Below are 23,796 nucleotides of genomic sequence, written 5' to 3' on the forward strand. Positions count from 1 at the left end.
CTGCTGCGACATGTCACTCGGCTGCTGTTCAGCACACTTGCTCAGCAGAAGCATCTTGAATGGCAGACCAGGAGCCAATAACACAACTCAGCTGCCCGGCTCTAAGGAGATTCTGACTGACCAGCTGAGCACATGCCTCCTTCCTGAGTTGTACAGTTCTGTTGGTGCTTTTGATATTTACACAGGCTCAAAAGTGGTTGTGTTTCAATTTTAGAGGAGATTGAGCTTTCAAATTACCGTCAACACACTCTTATTCAAAGATTTGGTATTGGTTCTAAGTGTTAGGTGGCAGTTTATTACCCCATAGAAGTCCTTGCCAAACCGTTAACATCCTTTATTAGCAATGTTAACAAATATTGCTGAGTATCATACAGTAGTACACTCATGATATGGCACAATAGAATGTGTATTACAGTAGTTCCTAACATTGTAATGTCATTTGTATGTCAATGTAAATGTTATCACTATGGTAAGAGCATTAACATTCTAGCTTCCTCTGTGCTACCCCTTAGTATTTAGCATTATCAGTGCCACTGCATTGCCATTGAAAAATATTTACTGAAGGTCATCACCTTTCAGTAAATATGGATTCCATGCCTCCCACCCTAAGTCATCTGCCTTCAATCCAAGTTTATTTTCTGGGACATACTGTATTAGTTGGTGCCATAACCTACTAAGGTTATGGAATCCCAATGTAATATAACTAGTTTCAGAGCAACATTCCATGTTGCATACACAGTGACTGTCTTACTTCTACTGTTTTTACATCAACTGTAAAATGTATAGGACATGTTATATCATCATCTTCATAATGCTGGGTCTCCAGATGTTTACATAATCTTGTAAAATAGGCTCCTCATATACTGTAGGCTTTTGAGCAACACCTAATGAGAAATTACAGTCTGTGAGGGATATATTAAAACTTATTAAAACTTATTTATTTCATAAGCCCTAGGCAGTAAAACAGTAAAACAGTGTCAAAACTGACCTTCAGAATGCTCACAATAAAATAAAAAACCACACTATGGCCTGTTTTTTTTTTTTTTTTTTAATTAAAGTTTAAAAAAAATTGCCTCTTCACTTAAGTTAAATATACCAGTTTAGGGGACATGCAATATTAAAATAAATGTAATTTCAGAGGAAAAGAAAAATATTAAACAGGAATGATTACAGCATCATTTTTTGACCTTACAAAATAAAATATGTCAAATCTATTCATTACAGCACAGTGGAAATATATCCGCCACAATTGTTTTAGTTTCTTAATTTTAACCCACTTGAATAAAGGTGCTCTGAAGCAATGGGGCCAAAATTAAAATGTCAAACATCATGTACAGTAACAGAGGCATCGATATAGGCATTTCTCAGAATTGAATTCTGTCTGCTCTGCAATCATATTTAAATGTCAGCTGGGCTTGTGTAAAAAAACTAAAAAATAAAAAATAAAAAAATAAACGCAGGCAGATACTGTATCCCGACAATGCATAACCGGGAATACCCGCAATACAATAATGTTGCTTTCAATTAAAAAAATAATTTTGTGTGTACTGTATGTATGTTGTGAATCAATAACCACCTTTATACTGTTTGTTTAAGAAGCAGGTACACAGGCACAAATACACATCCTGTACTCTTCAGTCCAGCAAGTTCCACTTACAGTTTTCAGTGTTCAGTATGCATACATGAGGAAACCTGACGGCTGTCCATGGCATAACACAGTCGCATACAGCTCAGCACAACACAAACATTAGCAACGTGCATCCCTTGCCATGGCACTAAATACAAAATGTATTGTGAAAAAGGTGGTTACCTCAACCTGAATCCACCATACTTGTAATGTATGGACATTTAAAAATGTAAGTGTGAGATAAAGAGGCTCCTCTATATATTACGAGATTCTGATGCTATCAATAACTTGAGATCAAGAACCTTGTAGCCAGATTTCCTCTCAACTGGATTACTGGTATTGTAGATATATGTAAGAATGTGGCATAAAAATATCACCCTTCACCATAGCCCTTTCACCAGAGATATGCATTCAGCAGGCAATAACAGGCACCACAGCAATGTGTGATTTTTGTTTCAGTTTTTCTTTTTTTTTTCTTCATAAAATGAAACTATGCATGTACTGTACATCATTTCTCTTGGATTTGGTTTAACAGGAACAGAAAGCCAGACATAATTGCGTGTGTATGTGTTTATGCAACTAGAATAGGAAATGTTGGAAAGCTTACACAAGTGTTGTCAGGGGAAATTAGCCACTGCAACAGATGCTAAAACATTTTATTGCCACCTGCATACAGGTTCAGGGCACGATGAGCTCATTGAAAGAAAATGGCAGTAGGCGTCAGTAAGTTGAGACTTCAGATTCACTTTGAGATGCAGTAGACATGTAAGGACTGGTGTTAGGCTTATTAAAGGGAAACTTAATAGGAGTCTGAAAACTCTAGATGGTTGCATTAATGTACATGTGTTTAGACCCTTTAGTACTGGATGCCTGCTGGATTTTTACTCTCTTCAGTATATGCTGACTGATACAAGCTATATGACTCGTGCGGGCAACTCCAGTTCTCACAGTGATTTTTTTTTTTTTCATACCAAGTAAGCAATTACAGAAAGCAGCCAACTAACTTCAAAACACCCACTTTGAAGGAGATACCATGTTATTTGTCAGAAATGCAATTTCCCAAATGTGGTCCACCTTATAATAACACCTCATTGGCAATGAAATAAGCCACTGAGAGCATCGTAAGCAAATACCTTTTGCAATATTTTACATGTTTTATTCTGTGCTTTCTAAGCTTTTACTTTCCCTTTTTATTTAGAAGTTCAAAAAAATGATATAAAAAAGGGGGAACATTAACCTGAAGTGACCCTGTGTTTTGTCACACCGTTTATTTCTGTACATTTTCTTTGTCACTAATTTATGACAGAAACCATAGCAAAGCTTATGTTACAAGTTGGCAAAAGATCATCTATTAAGTTTTAACAGACATAGATAACAGACAGTGATAGGAAACTGCTCTGGATGGAATAAAACCAGCACCAAGCCTCATCCACAATTCAAACCGATATGACCTGAGCTAGCCTGAGCTTCAGCCCAAAACAATACCTCAAACAATGGTTTCTGATTCAGCACTTGCCCTTTAGTATGTATTATTTTCCTTGCAAATCAGCATCTCCTAAATTAGATTTTCTTGGACACAAAGGGACGTACTATTAAAGGCTATTTACCAGGCGTTTCAACTTTAGATGTTGGTGAGAGTTTCGCACATGCAAATTGGAGTCAAGCATGTCTGGCTAAATGGGCTTCAACGAAACTTCAACCAATGTTTAGCAAATTCTACTGTATTTTGGTGAGCAGAGTCTAAAATATAGAATAGACTTACAGCAAGCACGTGCAGAGATAAACATGCTTTAAGAAGAAGCAACAAAAATAACCACAGGATTTAAGTGCAGCAACATTTTTTTTTCAACTTGCCTAACAGATTGTTTTATGAATACGGCCCAGAATGTTCCAACCATTGTTTTTTTTTTTATTTGAAATCCTCACAAAATGTGAGCTGTAATTGTCAATAGCTGTGTGATGTTGTCAAGCAGGATGAATTTTACAACAAAGGCACTGCAAGCCATCACTCTGAAATGAAACATGACAGCTATGAAGCCCATTACATTACAAGAGGCAACTGTCTGCTTGCAATGCTGCTTCTTGTTTACCCCCAATGCCTCTATGCTTTAGTATTATAAAACACTGCAGCGCTCATAGAGCAATTATGTATTTTAGTAATGTGCTGTTTATCCTTTTGGGCAGGAAAGTCTAGATTGGAGCCTTTGGACCAAACAAGGCACAGTGAGTGAAATACTTTTTTTTTTTTTTTAAATGACACCAGGTAGTGTAGATATGACTGTTTTAAAATTTCTGATGTGCAATAACGTTCTATTATACTGTACTGAATGCGTTTACAAATACTAACTGCATTTACAATTATCGATTAATTGACAGCCCCAATAACAGGTAATCATTTTAGTAAAAAGGAATAAGGAATAATCATGTATGTATTAAGAAGCACACATTCTCTAACCATTAAAAAAGTAAGTGAGCAACACATAGCTTCTGGGAACTTGTTAATAGAAAGTTACGGGGGGGGGGGTATGGGGTAGCTAAACCAGCAAGTCATCTGGTTCCAATGTGGTGCTTAATGGTGTGGATTACAAAGACACATTACACAAGAACTCGGTCTGACCTCTGATTTACCTCTCCTTGGAAACTGAAAGCAGAGCACCAGGACAGGCCTAAACGAAGCCCTGCCAGTATTTACACTCAAATGTTCAGAGAAGGTTTTCTTTTGTTGTTTTTCCCAAAAATGAAACCTTCTTTTTTCCAGAAACCGTCACAAACATATTTTCAACTGTCGTCATCCTAAAACGTTTAAAACTTTCCACTACTCCGCTGTGCACAAAGCTGGCTTCTGAGGATTTTTTTTATGTTGCGCAACTGTAACTACGTTGCCCAAAACAACTAATGTGTGCTATAACTGTTATAAATCCCCAAATCCTGTGTAACACCCCTCTATAGATTCCTTTTATATTAAAACAGATATCAAGTGATGGGAATATGCCTTACAGTTTATCCCAGAAAAGCAGACCCAATTGTCGAACTTCCTTATCTGACCATCCCCCATACTTCAATATGGTGTGTGATCACCACTGACATTAACAGTGACTTTAGCTCACCACATATCTATGAGTGCTGAAACAGTAATTAATCATTACAAAGAACAGATATAATGGGATAATAAACATATCTTGCTATCTTGCCCCAAGGTAGTATCTAATGGTTTATTGAATTACAGTATTGAAGCTGCTACAATTTCAACTGTTGCACACATTCTCTTCATTATAACCGTTCTTTCTGAACTAAGTTTATGTCCTCTAGTTTTTTTTAATGTGACTTGACCTTATGTCTACCGTTTATTTTAACCTGCCTTCTTGGCTACTCTTAGAAACATCAGTTTTTATGTGGCATATGATTTTATTTATTCTAGCCGTTTCCAGTGAAACTGCATGGAAATTTCCACTACTGGACATTCCAATTCTGAAATTACTAGGATGTGGTTCATGTCCTCCTTGTTGATAAAGAAAAACAATTGCAAACACAAAAAACCTTACCTGTAATATCTGGACTGCAAGTATGTGGAGCACACAGCTTTGGAGACATGACTGGCCGAGCCGAAGTCTATCACCTTCACCCTGTACGGCTGCCTGGCTGGGTCCACCAGCATGATGTTCTCAGGCTTGAGGTCTGCGTGGATGAGCCCCAGGCTCTTAAGCTTCATGAGGGCCGTGGCCACCTGCTGCAGGATGGGTCGGATGTACTTGAGGGGGAGGGGACTGAACTTGTTCTGCTTCAGGAAGTCGTAGAGGTTCTGCTCCAGCATCTCAAAGACCAAGCAGGTGTGGTTCTTGTGCTGGAAGCACTCGTAGGCCCTGACGAAGTTGTAGTCGTCTGCGCTTTCAGTGCTCAGCCTGGCCAGGATGCTGACTTCGATCTGCCCTTGTCGGGCGTAAGAAGGGTGGTTTTTCAGGATCTTGATGGCCACAATCTCGTTGGTGCCCCTCTTCCAGCATTTTACTACCTGCCCAAAGGTCCCCCGGCCAAGGAACTCCAAGACCTCGTAGGTGTTGGTCATTGAGCAGACAACCTCATGCTGGACCAGCTGGTAATCCCCCTCACTGTTGGAGCCACTGTTTTTGGAGGTTGCTGTGGAGCTGGTGGCCGTGGCAACAGTGGCCCCGCTGACGGTGTTCTGTGTCATTGGCGGATGCTCTTCGATGATCTGGACGCTGCTGTTGTTCTCGATCTCCTCACTCTTGCGTTTACGCCCGCACTTCTGGTACGTGTCCAGAAGGCTCACTGTACTGCGGCGCATCAGGTTGTGACAGGTAATGCCCAGCAGCTGCCCGGCTGCTCCGGAAGTGCTGCTGGCTGAAGTTACCACAATGTGCCCGGTGCTGGCTGGGAAGATAAGCGCTGGGTCGTAGGGAAGGGTGGAGGTGTTAATGGCCACCTGGGTGGCTTGTATGTTCTTGCTGCTCAGGCTGTACACTTTGTTATGAGTGCCGTACCCTGTCATATCCCAGTCAGAACTTGGCTCCACCTTTAGCTTCTTTACACTAAAGAAGGCACTTGACTGGAGAGTGTGTGGCGGAAATACTTGCACTTGCGAGGCCATACCTGCAGGGAAACACAAAGCGCAGAAAGAATCGTGAGAAGTGAAACGCTGGGTAATCATTCACTTACTTAAATTGGAAAACACAGTTCATACCAGTTCAGCTAACCCTTCATTTATTATACTTTGCTAAAACAGTCATTCCTTTTTTTTTGTAATTAATAGGTGCTTCTGGACGATATATTTATTCCCTCTTTTTATTAAACATTTTATTAGCTTGGGGGTGTATGCTGTTTCATGATCTCTCTCTCTGTCTCTCTCTCTCTCTCTCTCTCTCGCTCCCTCTCTCTCTCTCTCTCTCTCTCTCAGACTTAGATTACTTAGATTTTTTACTTGTCCCATTGCAGCTTAAAGGTTGATTACTACACAGTTTGTTAAAATGTTACCATTTGAAGCAGTGTTGATGTATAAATAAATAAATAAAGCAAGCACAACTCAATAGAGAACACATCCATCGCGGCTGAAGCAGATGTATTGCAAAGCTGCACTGAATTTAAATGAAATGGACTTAAATCATAATTTGTAATTCTGATCAAATTAAAGAACCAAAACTACTTGGATCATTAAAATGTCAAGTCATTATTTTTTTAATTTTGTATTTGTTCATACAATAAAGATGTATTATTTATTTATTTGTAAGCTATTTTGTAAACTGCACTCAATTGTTAGAAGCCTTTTGCTGCCTGTCACATCCCTACAAACATACATACGAAGATACTGGCTGTGACAACAGTAGTAATTTACAGAATACGTAAGAAATAATAAGAACGAAACAGTGCTGTACCTACTGTAGTCAATTTCTTTGCCTGATCATGACTCATCTGTTTCTTTACAGTAGGTGCTTCTTCAAAGGTTGTGCATGAAAAACAATATGGGACATACTGCATATGTCGAATACTAAGTGCAGATTGAGGAATTGTCACGTATCAGTGCAGAACAATTTACCAATTTACATATTACACTAAAGCAACGGGTTGCCCAGTATAGCCCTAAACCATATTGACAGCAGTATGGCAATATTTTGTTTATTTTTTTGTCAGAAAGCCAGAAAGACAAGTCTGACTAAATTAGCTTTAACCAAGAAAGTATCTTTCAATATGACATTTTTTGGGTGACTCTGATGCATTAAGGTTCGAAGGTTCGTTCGCTAGGCAGGAATTCAAAGATTGTTTTAAACCTTCAAAGGTTTGTCAGACGCCATTCACGCACTGTGTGGTTTATTAACAGAAACCGCTTGACAATGTGTGAATACTATAAATTACACATTAACTGTCGCTCACATGCAAAATTCGATCTTTTGATTTGTATAATGCATTTTACTTAAACAAAAGTTGTTGTAATAAAATCCACTGCCAAATCATTATACGGAGCAACTCTATAGCACCGCTGCCATGTATGAAGCAGGGTATATTATTATGCCAAAGCCCAGGGGGTGGGGTACCTATAGTGGTTGTAATGCTTCAGTAAAATATGTACTGAATACTTAGTGTACAAGACAGTGTAAGAGAAGTGCTATGGTAGAATATATTTGAAACATACAAAATATACGCTAACACTAATAATTTTTATTTTGAAAATGTTGTAAAGTGTCATAAGCAAAGTGTTGTATCGCATAAGCTGTATTGAAAGAAATGTCTCAAAACCCCTCTGCTGTTTGGGATTTTTGCTCCATTTTTTTTTTTTAAACTCAGCCCAATTTCTGCCTGTTTTTCACTGTTTTCATTTATATATGTTTAACTACTGGACAGTTTGTACTGCATGCATGTAACACATCAAATGAAAGGAGACAAAATGTCCTTTCATATTATGTATGTGGTAGTAAAAAAAAAACTTTTCCAAAAAAATCATGTTTGGTCACTGCTATATATATATATTGTAATCATAGATAGCCAAAAAAAACACTGCACCATTGAACCTCAATATGAAACAAACATGGGGGGGTAGACACTGAGCTTCTAAGCTTTCCAACGATACCCCCCCTTTCAGTCGAGCTGCTATGATGAGAGGCTTAGCTTCAGGCAGTCGTAGTTCCGGCTAGGACTACCGCTTACACACAATGGGTGCGTTTCATGGGGATCATTCTGTGCAGATTCTGTGCAGACTGTGACCAATTTAGCCAATGATCTTCTAAGAATGATCTCCGTGAACGCACCCACTGAATATGTCTTTGGAAAGCCCCAAGTCTGTACTTTTAAACAAGCAGGTAGGTGGCTTTTACCGTGTCTGAGTAACATGTGCATAACCTTTGGTGCGCTGGTGCCCCAAAATTAATGGAGCTGAGATTTAAGAGTTAAAGCGAAAGTCACCGCTTGCAAAACAACAACTAGATATACTTAATATCATATTTTTATTTTCAAAACTGTTCACTTACTGCAGTGTACTGAGTTTCTATAATGCTTAAAGATAGCGGCCGAGAATCACGTACGGGAGAATAAAGTCTCGCGGCACTTAAAATATCCAGCACTACTTTTATTTATTTATTTATTTTAACCAGAACTACTCAGAATGCGTCTCATAGTGCTTTCGTCACTGACACCTAGACTGTTGCAGTGTTTCAGGCATTCTAAATTTGGTGAAAAATACAGTAGCTTGGTGTCTTAAAATATCTTTGCGCGATTTTCCCGCACTGAAATTTGCAGATATACGGGAGCAACTTGGAAAATGCGCGATTCCCGCGATCCCACGTTGAAATTCAAGCCCTGAACACAAAAGACCTTCTTGTTGAACAGGAAAACTGTACGTATTAAAAACAAAACATCTGCCTGTACGTATTAGCAAGTCAATTTTAACCAAATTCCCCATTAAAACCCATGTTGTTTGGCAGGGACATGTCTCCTCAATACATTGTAAACAGAACTCAGTTCTAACAGGATCTGTTATAAGTGGAGTGCACCAGTATATATATATATATATATATATATATATATATATATATATATATATATATATATATATATATATCACATGAAAAAAGAAAAAAATAAGAAATAATGCATAATAAGAAAAGCGTGTCTTCTGTGCCTTGGCATAGGGGTAAATACATTTCATGCTTGTGATAAATCCTTGCACCAAAAACAAATGCATGATTTTGCACCAAATAATCAGTCAGCCTCAGGGAACATCACCACAAAATAAACTGCGCTTCAACCAACACTGAACTAAAAATAGTACTTTTCAACTGCAGTGCTGTTACAGCTATTCTTACACCTGCAGTGCACCTCTACAGAAGAGTGGGTGTCCGTTTTTAACAGTTTATAGTTTTTACTATAATATGGTAGGCATTTTTCAGCTAATTAAAAGATAAAGAATATTTGATTATTGTGGAAAAGTATAGGAACCTCTGTTTCAGAAGAATTATATCTTCTGCTAAAATGTTGCATCTTTATTATTAAAGTGTCCTGAAAGGCACAACAGGTTCAACACAGAAGCTTGCTCATGTCTTTTTGTTTTTAGCATGACTTAACACCCTGGGATCTTTCAAGAAGCTGCTTGATGAGATTCTGGGATCAATAAGCTACTAACAACCAAACGAGCAAGATGGGCTGAATGTTCTTATGTTCTTCTAGGTGGGGTTGATAATCTAGCTCTTATGCACTTCATATGTGCCATATTTAGTTAGTTTAAAAATACCTAAATTCTATAATGTAATCTGGCAAAACACCAAGACATGTCTACTGAGCAATTAAATGAGAGCCAGTCACTGTAATCACTTAAGCTATTAGGCCTGATGTCACTCGAAAGGATTATTTTTTCCTTTGCTGGTAAGATATGCTAAAAATAAATTAAGCACTGGCACTTCATACAGTATTTAAGATGTGTATGTGTTGAAACCTTCTATGGAATAAAAAGTTTTTTTTCATTAGCTATAAATATCAAATGGCAAAGATATTTTATGTTCAATATAAGAAACACTGTATAGTTTGCCATCTCTTTTTGGCTGGAAAGGCATGTCAGAGACATAGAAAGCAGCCTACCATTAAAACTAACCGGAATGTCAAGCAGGTCTGCAGATGTTCACATAATTGGTGCAAACACTGTAACCGGTCTTGTTTATTTGCGTTTTTTTTGTTTTTTGTTTTTTTTAAGAAGCTAAAGTACAGCAATTTGTCATTTTGACTGTCTCATTCGTGACAACCATTGTTGTAAACATACAGGTAAGACTAAATGAATTTAGAACAGTGTTTTTAACCAGCAATGCCAATAATGTCTTATTTATAGGCAGGATCAAATGGTCTGGAAGGTAACTCAATAGCTGTGAGATGGCGTCTTTGATTTCATGCTATAAAGGTATAATGAAAATCTCTGACAATACTCCTTGACTCCACACCAATGAAGCCTGCCAGGGTTTATTTCAAGAATCACAGTTTTCAGACAGAAATCCAATTTGATGGAACACTTTGTCCAAACTGTCCTAACTTGGATGAAAACAAAGATCACAGGCCATGTCCACTACATATCACTGTTGTTACTATTTAGAGTTTGGTTCGAAAACGAAACATTTCGCTACTCCAGATTAAAGGGCCTGGTATTAAACTGTAATGGTGGCATTATCCTTAAAGTTTCTTTAAAGAAGTACACAATAACAAAACAAACCAGTTTTGAAATATATACATACATATATACATACATACACTTCCATTGTATCCCCATGACCAGGGATAAGCATCCCAAGTAGGGGGTAATAACTAGAAATGGTGAGCTTTTTAAACTGGTAAATTCATTTCATTTAAATTCATATGAATTGTCGGCCATCATTTTTGAAGTATGATTGATTTATTAATCCAAAGTGAAGCATAACCCTGAATGAGTCGAATGAAACCTGCTGAATAATGTTACGTTAACATATTAACGCTTTGTAGTTTTCAATATACTTAACGAAAAACTGACAAAAAATGTAAGAATGTGACATTTCAAAATCTTACGTGAAACACTGTACTACTATTACGGCTTTCGGTAGACCGTTGCAATATAATTTTGTAGTTTCTTTGATTACGTAAAAGATCTAAATTACGTTCCTATAGTTTTTATTTTTAAATGATGTCTCAATCCTAAAATGATAGGTGATGTTAAACTTTGGTCCTTAGCTGTAGTTTGCATGCATCTCAGACAGAATGCTGCCATGTGAGGAAATCGACTAACAAATGAACCCGAAATGCCACTTGGTAAATCAGCCAGGGGAAATGATTCATTAATGGATTGATCTGAGCACGTCTAGACACAACATAAGCTCTTGTCATGAACTCTTTTAAATAAGGATATAAAGCCCAAACCCTTTGCAGCACAAAAGAAAAATACATCATAATTCAAACCATGATTGAAAAGAATTCTTAATTGGTAAGGATAAACGTAATCCCTTTATTTATGTATTAATTAATTAATTAAATAAACACAGCACCGAGAACAAGATCCAAATTGACACGTAGGGCCCAATTCAATGAACTTTTAACTGGGAAAAGGCAACAAAAAAATAAGCCGTAAACAGAGCAAATGTGTTTTTTATTTGGATTCATTAAAGACATCACTGAACGTGTAACAAAAAAAGCACCCTATTTTACACACTCTATTCCCACCACCTCCTGTGCATAATGGTTAATAATCATGCTTTTAAAACACAACTGTGTATGATAATCTCGTGGTTTCAATGCGTGTTGATTGTGTATTATTATACTGGTAGTGTGAATGTGGTGCTACAAAACTGCAATTGTATCACTGTTACTCAAACAATCTTTATGGTATTTCTATAAAACATATTTATATATCTGGAAATTATAACAAATTCAATTAAAAACATAAACTGTAACAAACAGTTTTTTCCACACATCTTTGTCTGGTCTAAACTCCATAGAGTGGGTGGCTGTTTTTAGGCAAACGTGTCGACAACTGGCTTCATAAGTGTGACTATAAAAACTGAATGGAACTCCTACTTCTCTAGTGAACCCAACGGACTAACTAGTCTTTCAAACTGAGGAATTTCTGCTACGATAAAAACAGCAAGAACTCTGTAATTAAGACTTTCTAATAAAAAAAAAAATCCCCATAAATTGACTGCCTCTATTTATTTACTGACCCCAGGGTGTCAATTAAGACACCTTGCTTGTGTGTGTGTGGGTGGAAATGCATCAGATTTTTAAAGACATTCATGGAATGAATAAAAACATTAGGGGGCACTGTGTAATTTGCTTAGATCATGTCAAGTATTTACAACCCTATAACATTTTTATCAAAATCATTGTGAAGCCTATTGAAATGTGTACCTTTATAAGAGCATAGCAAAGTGTAATACAGCAGAGTGAAAGCATGGAAAGCATAGGTAAGTATATATAGAAGTATGTATGTACTGTATGTATGTATTTCATTAATATTCCAATACACCATTTGCCACTGTTATGAAATTGTATATGAATCATGCTACAGATTAGCCATTTTGATAATCACATTGATTTTAAGTTGCAGCCAGGAGACCACAAATAAAAAATGATTATGTAATTTCTCCAGGGTTCTGCTTCTACCCAGTGTTGTATGAGCATGCATTGCCTGATCATAATATTGACCATTTACATGTCAGAAACAAATAGAAAATATCCAGTACAGGCAGGATCAATCAACTGTCATCTGACTGCCCTACATAAAAAGTTTCTAAATAGAGACAATTGATCTGTTCACAAGAACAAGGGCTGAAAGACAGTACGTGCAAGCAAATAGCTCAAACAGTCTAGTGTAAGCTAATTAGGAAGATCATTCCAGCAGCCAAGGAAATATAAGAGCAGGCTAGGTAATGGTGAGATTGCCAGTCATATTAGCTGCCCCTACATTTTCCTGAATTTAATAATTTAATGACTTCTGAAGATCCACCCAACCCATGTAAGACTGTTTACCAGTAGCAAGGGATCTAAACTTAGATTTAATTCATTTACCTTTAAAGGTTTTCTACTGACAATATGCATTGCTTGGCCACCTTATAAGGACCGGTCTGCCTGATTTGGTAGTGCCCTGATGTGGGGCATGTTCTCCTGGTATACGCTGGGTATACTGACTCTTTTAGTTTAATACAGCCTCGTTGCGGAGTCCACCCAACAATGCTGCACTTGTACCCTAATAGTTATGGCTACTAGGACGATAATGCACCCATCCAGGGTATGATTTTCTGAGAAAAATAAAACTTTTCATCAGGACAAAATAAGAGGCCGCAGTGCAGTCATCAGGGACTTGACAAAGGCTACTGCGCCATTAATCTTCTTAGACTTGCTTTACATGAATCTCAAGACACTTGAAAATGCACCCGCACTGAAGATGTCAGGAACATGCAGTGAAGATCAGCTATTGAGGATGCTTCAGCCCTGTTCATGTCAAAATAAATCAGCCAAAAGTCAGGGACAGTGCTTCACAGTGACATGAGAAACAGTGACAAAGATATTCCTGGTGGTTATGTCAGTTAATAGGATAGTACTTTCCAGTTGGGACAAACAAGGGTTGTCTTTTATAGCATTCTACCATTACATGAATTTACATGTTGACAACAAAATGTTATGAGTTAGAATGGCTCCATAGCTGAAACATTTATTTAAATAACGCCCATACCTGCATAGTTCTAACCAACACACACAGGGGCTGTATTGCCTTACCATAGTATCACATCAGTAGCACTATACAAAAAGACCATTGCAATATTTGTACCAAATCCACTGTGTTGCCATTGCTGATAATGTTGTGGACTATTTTTTGGTTCTGTCAGGGTTTATTCAAAGTAATACACTAGTATTACAGCATCCCACTGACTTTCCTATAAAGGAAGATAGGTTGGCTTTACAATGTATTTGAATTTGACATTTACCAAAAGATTTCTTGAAATTGTTTTCTGAAAATATAACGAATGGTTGACTGTTTTTTTTTTGTTTTGTTTTGTTTTTTTGCCCTTTGGAAATAGCAGGCTGTACTATTAAATTAGCTTTCTGTTTAAGTTTTTCAGTTTCAAGCCTCAGCATAATATGATGTTTTTGAAACACCCCCCACACACATACGGTACAGTACACACTATTCCTTACACACAACCTGTTGAACATAATGATTTATCACTGTCATTACCAGAGCTTATATTACTTTTGGATTATTTCATTTAGCGAGGACAGCAACTTTAATTAGGTTCTAATGACATCAGGAAAAGAAACCCTGACACAGACGTAGTTATTTCCTGTTCTGTGCTAATGGTTAGATATAGTCTGCTAAGAAATTATTAATAATAATAATAATAATAATAATAATAATAATAATAACATATCACTAGCTGTTCTTCTTTACCAGTGCACTACTGGTATGGTAGTGTGCCATGAGGAGGGCCCAGGTAAAAGAAAGTCTCATGCAATTCTTCCTTGCAAGAATGTAGCTAAGCCTATCAAACGAGATATACTACATGTTGCTTTTTTTTGGCTTCGCCACAGCACAGCATAATGTAATGGAGGTGTCTTTAAAATCTCTTTGACACAATTTGGTTTGATTTCTAATCTATCTGGTGTTTTAAAACTCCATTCTTCTTCAGATCTGTACCTCTTACCCCCTTGTATGTACGCATTGTAAGTCGCCCTTGATAAGGATGTCTGCTAAGAAATAAATAATAATAATAACAATGGTATCCACGTCTGTCCCTTCAGTGCCCCTATAATCTCGACTTTTTGTTTTTACAACATCCAGTTCTAAAATCATTTTTGTTACAGTTGCAATATGGGGACAATTACCACAACTTGCCATGTATCCTTATAGGTATCTGTACTCAGGTTTTCTGTAATTGCTGTTATTTGAAATCATTCTCAGCCATTTATTGTACTTGCTACATGTTCTTGCTGGACTTTACTCATATAAGCAAATAGTTACTATAAGGTTTAACTGCTTAATTTGCTCTTACTTATAAGTTACTGTGTGCTTTATTTTGCTCTTACTTGAATTGATTTTATTGTACTTTCATAACTGCTCGTATCTGTTTTATAATATTCTGTAATGTGATATTTTATAATGTGATAACCCGTAAAGTGATATTTTATAATACGATACTTTGTACTGTGATAACTTGTAACAATTGTAATTCACTCTGGATAAGGGTGTCTGCTAAGAAATAAATAAATAAATAAATAAATAAATAAATAAATAAATAAATAAACAATGTATTCATCTCTTTAACTTCTACTATTTATTTTGCACCCTATCTTTTTTTTTTTTTTTTTCTAAAACACTTTATCAGACTTATTGGTTGGAGTCACCACCAATCAGATATGGCAGGCATGCTGTGTTCCAATCAATACGCTCTGCAACCTCAAGCGAACTCACAGTAATGTAAACTCCTCCCACTGTCCCTGGAAAGCAAAGCCTCAGTGCTTTTGCTGTGAAGCCATGGCATGATTACATTGCTAATTGTTCAACCCAATAAAGGCACCTCAATTAACTAAGGCTGAGGCGACGCATCGATTTATCGATGCATCGTATCGTTTGACAGCTATCGATAGTCTAGCCTGTGCATCGTTTTTGTGTAAAGGATTTAAGCAAAGAAAAGCTTTTATTTATTCGATGCATCCGCTTTTTTGGAGAACTATATATCGATAGTGAAAAATTAGGCATCGCCCCAGCCTTACAATTAACTTCTTTTGTTGTCTCAGATTGTGATGCGATTCCATCTATTTCCATCCCTGTAAAGTATTAAACTTGTCTCAAGTAAAACCTTAAAATGAGGTGACAAAAGTCTACGTATGCAGGTTGTCTTGGTTCTTTCCATGCAAACAATACGAATAATGATGTGCACAAACTCACATTCCCCAGATAAGATAAGCTAGGGGACTGTACCACATAAATTTTGGGGACTCCTTAAAAAAAATATGTTCTGCTCTCGATACACAAAGCACCAATATCTAAGGGAGATCATTTTTTTGTCGTTTGTGGATATAGGTTTTATAGAAAACCATTCTTCATTCCTTCTATCCCTGTGATCTCTTGATTTCTTTTTCTTCCTCTTTGTTCCATTTTTCTATCATTTTTGATTAATGACCAGTTTCTTACTACCAATAATTTTCATCACAAGTTGATTTCCAATCGTACAGTACCTGTAAGGGATATACTAATGCATTACAAGTGTAAGATTGTTAATATTGTTCAGTGAGGCAGAGTTTGGGTAGAGTTGAAGCAACACCAGCTTGAATGAAAAAGGTAAGAATGTGAAGGAGTGAATGTTCAGCTTAAAAATATTTGTATACAAATCAAGAGTTTATCAGATTACAGCCAAATGTTATCCAGAACATCTATAAGAGGCTGAGTGTGTAAAGTAAAGCACAACTCCCTCATACTTAGAGAAACAGCCTCACACAGTTACCACCTCCTCCTTTTCCTGCACTAACATACATCAAAACTAGGCTGCAATTTATGCCTGGGTTCTGAAGTCCTTTCATCTCCAGCCGAGCATACCACAAAAACTGCAATCAACTGTGAATGGACAGGATGATGAGTTATCCAGCTGGGGCTTGGTGAGTCTTATAATGCCCGTTAGCTACTGTGTATATCACAAATAATGTGCTCAGTGGCTTTTTAGGGACCTTAACCCTAATTCACTACCACCAGCAAACAGCAACCACTAATGTGTTTCGACAGCAGACAACTATCTGTGCTTACTGCTGCTGTATTTAAAATGGAATCCTGTGGAAAGGTGCATACTGACTTTATAAGCTGCTGTAGGTAACATTACAAACTATGTCAGCACATTTTAACCATCATGGAAGCAGTCTGTTTAAAGACAACGATTCCTGTCTCTATTTTCTGAAAGCGTAGTAAGGATAGTGTGTGAAATACAAACAGGAGTGCTGCAGATTAACCTGAATCTGAAACCCATCTTTGGTTACAAGCAAAATCAGTCTGGTAATCACAGCTCATCCGACAAAGACACCACTGGCAGCCGTCGCTGATAAGATGGTCTCCAGGACTAAATAAGCAATCCTGCACTGCATTAAATAATCCGTCATAAAAGAAATGACAGGTAGGAGGCTGTTAGACAGATAGATTGGTTCATGCCTAAAAACATGAATATTTCATTGTTCTACACAAGCTTCCTTAACAGTTTTAAGGGATTGCGTTTTTTCCTTCATGTTTCAAAGCAATTACTATCTAAAGTTCACAAATATTACAAAAAAACATTTTTGCAAAGATTACAATTTAGGTAATTGTATACAGATTTCACAAATGGTAATTCAATTTTCATCAAAACTAGCTTACAAGAGTCGGCCACCTGCCAGTTGGTAAAATTGAATCCTAAAGAAATCATAGATATGGATATATATATATATATATATATATATATATATATATATACATATACATATACATATACATATATATATATATATATATATATATATATATATATATATATATATATATATATATATACACACACACATACACACAATAAAAAAAAAAAAAATATATATATATATATATATATATATTTATTTATTTCAGGGAAACAAACAAAACCACAGACCAAGTAATACTGGTTACTAGTAAATACTGGTTACCTGACAAAAGTGCAGGTTCTGTTTCTCAAACGTATTACATTTTCATGTGTTTAGCTGGTAATATTTGTTACATCTAAAAATGATCTCCTGGTTGTTAAGAAAATCACTTCCACTACCATTACACGACTCTCATTCTACTCACATTGCACTCTATAATAGTGCAATAAAGGCACATCTAATCGGCTTTAATACAGCTGGGAGCCAAGCCATATTAGTCTCTATTAGCAATAGTGCTACAAAGGAGTGTGTTAGAATCTGTAATGCAAGTGAGCCGGAACACTGTTCCTGGACTTATCTTTAGACTGGAATTCATTTCACTCACTCCACCCCATCGTGAAACACAAGGAATGCAATACCTTATGAAGACGCCCCACCCCCAATCTGAATACATTACTACACAAGGTTCAGTCTCTGCTCTTTATTCTGACCATATTTTGCATTGAAAGAAAAACATGACCAAAACTATAGAAAATAATAAAATATGTAGTTTATGGGACTACCTACAGTAAGCTTAGGGCTATCTAGTATGCAGCTGATGTTGGTGGAAGCTATTCCACATGAAAGCAATAGCACACTCCAGGGTGTTACTCCTTTCTTACTTGTACTTCCATTTTAAAACATGACATTCTGTACTAATAGAAAAGAATATGCCTGATAGTACACCGCTTAGCGTGGAGTGTAAAGTTTATGGAATTAGTTTGTTAGCTACAATCACTTTAACTCTACAAATACAACTTTAAGAGGAAACTTTCCTTGCAAAAGATGACAATGTGCTAATTGCAAACACACTAACAACCATATAATAATAATAATAATAATAATAATAATAATAATAATAATAATAATAATAATAACATTAGGTGCTGTTCAAAGCATATCCTATACATATTTAAGCAAAACAAACATACAACCAAAAACAGCAACTTACAATTCTTACCCCTGCCTCAAACTACACGACAGAAGCAAATCTCCATTTACAGAATGTCCCTTTTACAAGATGTCTTGTCCTAGCCCTTCTCATGAGTAGCTTTTAAGTTCCAATTAAATTTGGGTACATGCCAGAAAGACACTTTTGCTTGTGGGCTCCTTTCAGAATTGGTGTAATTTACACATTAGGTTCTGTATTGTTTGTCTTCAAAGAAAGTAGAAATAAACCTGACACATGTAGAAACATACATTCACACCCATGACACCAGTACATAAAAAAGAATGAACACGAACGGCTGCTTAGTGCGCATCTTTGAAAAGGACAGATTCTGCTTCTGCGTTGAGTTGACATAAAAGACCACCCATCTGTTTCCTGCCTCGTTTGAACACACCGATGAACTATTTCTTTTACCAAGATTTCTCAATATGTCTGAATAAAGAAAATGCATTCTATCTGCAAAAGAAAACCAAAACACCAGGTGCCATATGGTTTACTGCTCATGCAAGCGCATTTACAACTAAGTTTCCTGGCCTATAAGAGTGCAAACTAGACGTATACTTGAATACAGGTAATTAAATCAGAATAATAAACAACCTGGAGACATCATTAGTTCAAGTCACTGTGTCAGCTTGCACCATGTGAGGAATGGAATGTAAATTATTACTTTTATTGCCAATGATAAAATCAGGGCATTGTGTACAACCCTTATAAAAACTGAAAAAGCTATGTGAAAGTACAGGCAAATCACAAATACAGCACGGACGTTAATGTAGTTACAGCATTGCAGAACCAATGGTTATGGTAAAGCACAGTAAATGTGTAGTATTAGTGTGGTAAACTGCAAAATGACTGGACAAACAGGACAAAGGGTTTTATATCGTAGCTGTTCTTGATTGAAGTTGCAGGAAAGAAGAATCAAGATAACTAAAGTCATTATTTAACTCAAAGTGAGCTGTTAGCTTTCTCTCATCACTGTGTACTGTTATGACTTACAACAGTAATAACTGAAGGAAAAACAGAAGTTAAAAAATACTTTTTTCTCTTCTGCTCTGAGGGAACATTTATATGGATGGAACACAGTACAAAGGAAAGTGAAGGGAATTCATAACTGCAGAAGTGGAATTTGTTTGTACAATCTGCATTTCATATTGGCAGTGTGATTAAAGGGTACATTATCTCCAAATGCACTCAATATGGGATCTACAGGACCAAGAACCACTCAGAATGACTGAAAGAAAATCATAAAATAAGGGATGGGAATTTAAAAAAAACAATCAATAAAAATGACACTTGAAGATATTTACACTTGAAATAAATGACCAGGGTTTCTTTAGGGAAGGAACGTGTTTACGCACGCACAGACATGCACAAAGAGAGTTCAAAATGAGCTCAAATGGCACCCGGTGGAATATATTTCATTATTATATTTAATTTTTTTTTTATTATTCTGTTGGTGGTATAATACCACTGGCAGTACAATTCCAAGCATGGGGATAGTAATAAAATCTGGTGACATGACAGTGGTAATCTGAGACATCAAAGGCACAGCTATTGTTTACACAAGAGAAGCAATATTACACATTAAATTGCACTAATAAACATGTATTTTTTTTTTTTAAGTCCTCATTTAGTGACATTGGAGAACAACTAAAAAACCACCCTTATCTTTTTGCAAAGCAAGGTGTGTGTCTGAATATTGACTTCTCAGCTTCTGGGGTCTATACAGAACCTGGTCTCCCATCAGTGATTTATCAAGGTGTCAGTTCGGGTTATGAGATTAATTTCAGCCGCACAATTATGAGATTATAGAGGTATCTGGGTAGGGCTAATAAAGCAAGCAGACACCAGCGCACATTGTACTGGAAATGAAATTGCGGAGTTGGTAAAATCACTTCATGTGTTGGCCCCTGATGAATCAAATGCACATGACCCCAGACGTTCACAGGCTAGATCTGTTGGCCGCTTACACAAAGGGCCTTGCTCATCCACCTGAATGCAACAATAATTAGGGTTACAAAGCAAAGACACGGATGAAAGAAATCAAAGACACAGATGACATGAAATAGCTAGACTTCCATGAGACTACACAGGCAATTATATCATACATTTATATCACATGCTAATGTATAAAAGATTTGAAAAAAATCCAATGAATATTCTTACTGTAGGTAAATATAAGGTCAAACATAGTAGCCACATATAAAAACATATATTTTCAACTGGACCAATGAAAAATTCTGAAATACAAAGAAGTGTTACATAGTGAAAGAAAAAAAACAGACTGGTATTTTATGAAAAATTGTAAAAGTTCCAGTTTAGAGGATGTTTTTATTTACATTACAGTACATCAGGAAGCTTTGTGGGCAACCATGTACAGAAGGTCTTCTGATTCATGAATCGTGTTGCGACAGCCACCTTGAGAAGGTCTCAAGCAGGTCTTGATTATGGGTTTGGAATAAGTCATCACTGAATCAGGAAGTACTGTATAAAACCAACCGATATAAAATCAACTCCTGTACAACTGCTGTCCATCCCTAATAAGAAGAACTTTAGTTGACCTTTTTAAATGTAGACTCCAATATGAACTGTATCTTTCCCCTTTTTGTTGTTAGTTAATATGCTGGTACTAAACACTCATGTTGGTACCTTTAAAAAAAGCTTTTTTTTTTGTATTAATTGTGTTTATATTAAGGGTACGACTTGGATTCAGGGACGACTTAATTAAAGAAAATGTGGTGCTGTATGTTAAGTATTGTCTTCCTGTCTTCCTGATAAAGTGCTATCAAAAACACTGTTTCATTTTTGTTTTGCTTCTGGAGCTTTTCAAAACAGAGCTGAAAATGTGACGTAGTTCCCTTAACGTGATGCTGTAGCTAGTGCAGTAGCTGAAGAATGCCGATCACACCACCACAGTAAAATGATGTGCAGTTTTGAAAAGGGGTGCAAAGCTTACTACCTTTAGGTACTATAAACCAATAAATAGATCAGGTCTGCTTTCTTTCCGGAAAATGGTACAGAAGTACACTGACTCACAGGGAAACAAATACTGCGGACAGACCCATTATAATTATGCAAATACTTATGTCTCAAAATGCTTTATGAGTTCAAAAGTGCAGCAGAAATTCAGCATGAATGCTCAGTTCTCATAACCAGTCTAAATAGGCTTCTTGAAAAGCCAACACAACACACACACACACACACACACACACACACACACACACACACACACACACACACACACACACATTCTGATCCTGGTAATCTTGGCTTTCATTATCTGTTAGTAAACCTCTCTGTTTTCAATCATGTACTGTAAGTAAATATTTTCTCAACTGAAAAATGAATGACTTCCATGTTGAACCATCTGTCTTCCTAATGTTATTATTTCAGGCAACTTAGACTAGTATCATCAAGGCAGACTAATGTATGCTATGCTCATGTGGTTTTGGTGTAGCTGTTTGGTATCTTGCAACTGTCTTTCTTTCTCATCTAGTTTGAGAAAAAGGAAAACTGCTGTGTACCAAAATGATCAATACGAAAAAAGAAAAAAGAGAAAAGGATATTTCAGGTACTTAAAAAGGTAGAATAATTGATTACAAATTATATATATATATATATATATATATATATATATATATATATATATATATATATATATATATATATATATATATATATATATATATATATATATATATATATATATATATATATATAATTTCTTTAAATGTAATGTTGTGTAATTCCAAAGAAAATGTAAGGCACTATGGCAAGCCAAATTATCATTTAGAGATAACATTTTAAGATATCTTGAAATATTTACAGATATCTGTAAATCATTTACATATATCTATAAATTAATTTGAGATATCTCTAAATGATAAATTGGTTTGCCATAGGCACATAACTAATTTTGATTAATTGACTTAAGAATTTCATATCTCTCTAAAAATCAATTACCGTTACCATTTGTATTCCCAAAGTGCTAAAACGGCCAGGGTGTACAACAGAAAATCATAGCACTAAACTGAATACATCATTCTGACAGACAAATGTTTTTCTTAAAAGGATTCGTTGTGTTTTTAAAATCATGTTCTAATTTAAGTCCTGTAATTCTAATAACAACAACGACCGTTTTCACAGGATTGTTTTCTAAAAAGTTGAACAGACGGTATAGACGCGAGCTACTTTACGTGGGCATATTAAAATGTTTAGTTATCACATACATTTACTTAGGCAGTCCAGTTGTGTTCTAATAAAAACAATGTGTTTTTCTATTGTTTTAAAGTCAATGAATTCTACAACTCTCCCCCAAGCCCCTCTATAAATAAATAATATATGACTTGTAGATTTTCACTCATGAATGAAAAAAAAAAATGTCCCCCAGTTATGGATACTTTCAATATCTTGTAACAGAATGCCCCAGACAAGTTTCATAACATACAGATGTGTAAACCCTAAAGTGTAATGGGCATACCACACCTCCACTTTATCCATGGTGCAGGGGATGTTCATCCCAAGCATAAACAAAGACAACTGCTTACTAATGAGGTGCTGATGAACTGTAAATGTGTATGAGCTCAGGAGACCAGGGCTAGACTTCAGTTTCAAACTCATCTGTAATAACAACCGCAGACAGAATCATATATAACCACATGAATGTGAGTAGTTCAAATCAGCAAGCAAAAAGTACCATCCTAGTGCAGACTGACTGGGGATGCAACTGTAATCTCCCATTATGCACAGCAACGTGTAAGGCTTGTATATCTGCTCCCTATAGTTGCACATGATACACAGGCCTTACTATATGTGGTCGTGTGCAAACCCCCAGCAGTGTGCTGTTCAATAAATGGTATAAAATTAGGTTTCAGCTGCATTCGAGATATACTGTAAGGCTGAATAAAAAAAGTATTCACACAGCTGTTGTTTCCAAAAGGACAGCTTCTTCATGTGTGTTTATTAATATTTCCGTGTGTATGACCAGGGTAACCAGGATCTACAGTAATTTGTATAGTTAGAGAGACGAACTGCAATCAAACATATATTTATATAATTTAACATTGTATTTAAATTGATTGATCTAAAAGAAAAAATG

The 23,796-nt window shown here is 36.3% G+C and overlaps 1 protein-coding gene across 4 annotated transcripts in view; it reads right to left on the reverse strand.

Moving 5' to 3' along the window:
- LOC117420016 (homeodomain-interacting protein kinase 2-like) overlaps positions 1 to 23,796 on the reverse strand; it is an 89,523-nt gene that overhangs the window by 64,060 nt on the left and 1,667 nt on the right. For all 4 annotated transcript variants that reach the window (XM_058985726.1, XM_058985725.1, XM_058985724.1 and 1 more), the window contains exon 2: positions 5,170 to 6,235. In XM_058985726.1, the coding sequence (XP_058841709.1) occupies positions 5,170 to 6,235 (1,066 nt within the window). The remainder of the gene's footprint in view (positions 1 to 5,169; positions 6,236 to 23,796) is intronic.

The sequence above is a fragment of the Acipenser ruthenus genome, chromosome 14, assembly GCF_902713425.1.
Source record: "Acipenser ruthenus chromosome 14, fAciRut3.2 maternal haplotype, whole genome shotgun sequence".
Taxonomy (NCBI): Eukaryota; Metazoa; Chordata; class Actinopteri; order Acipenseriformes; family Acipenseridae; genus Acipenser; species Acipenser ruthenus.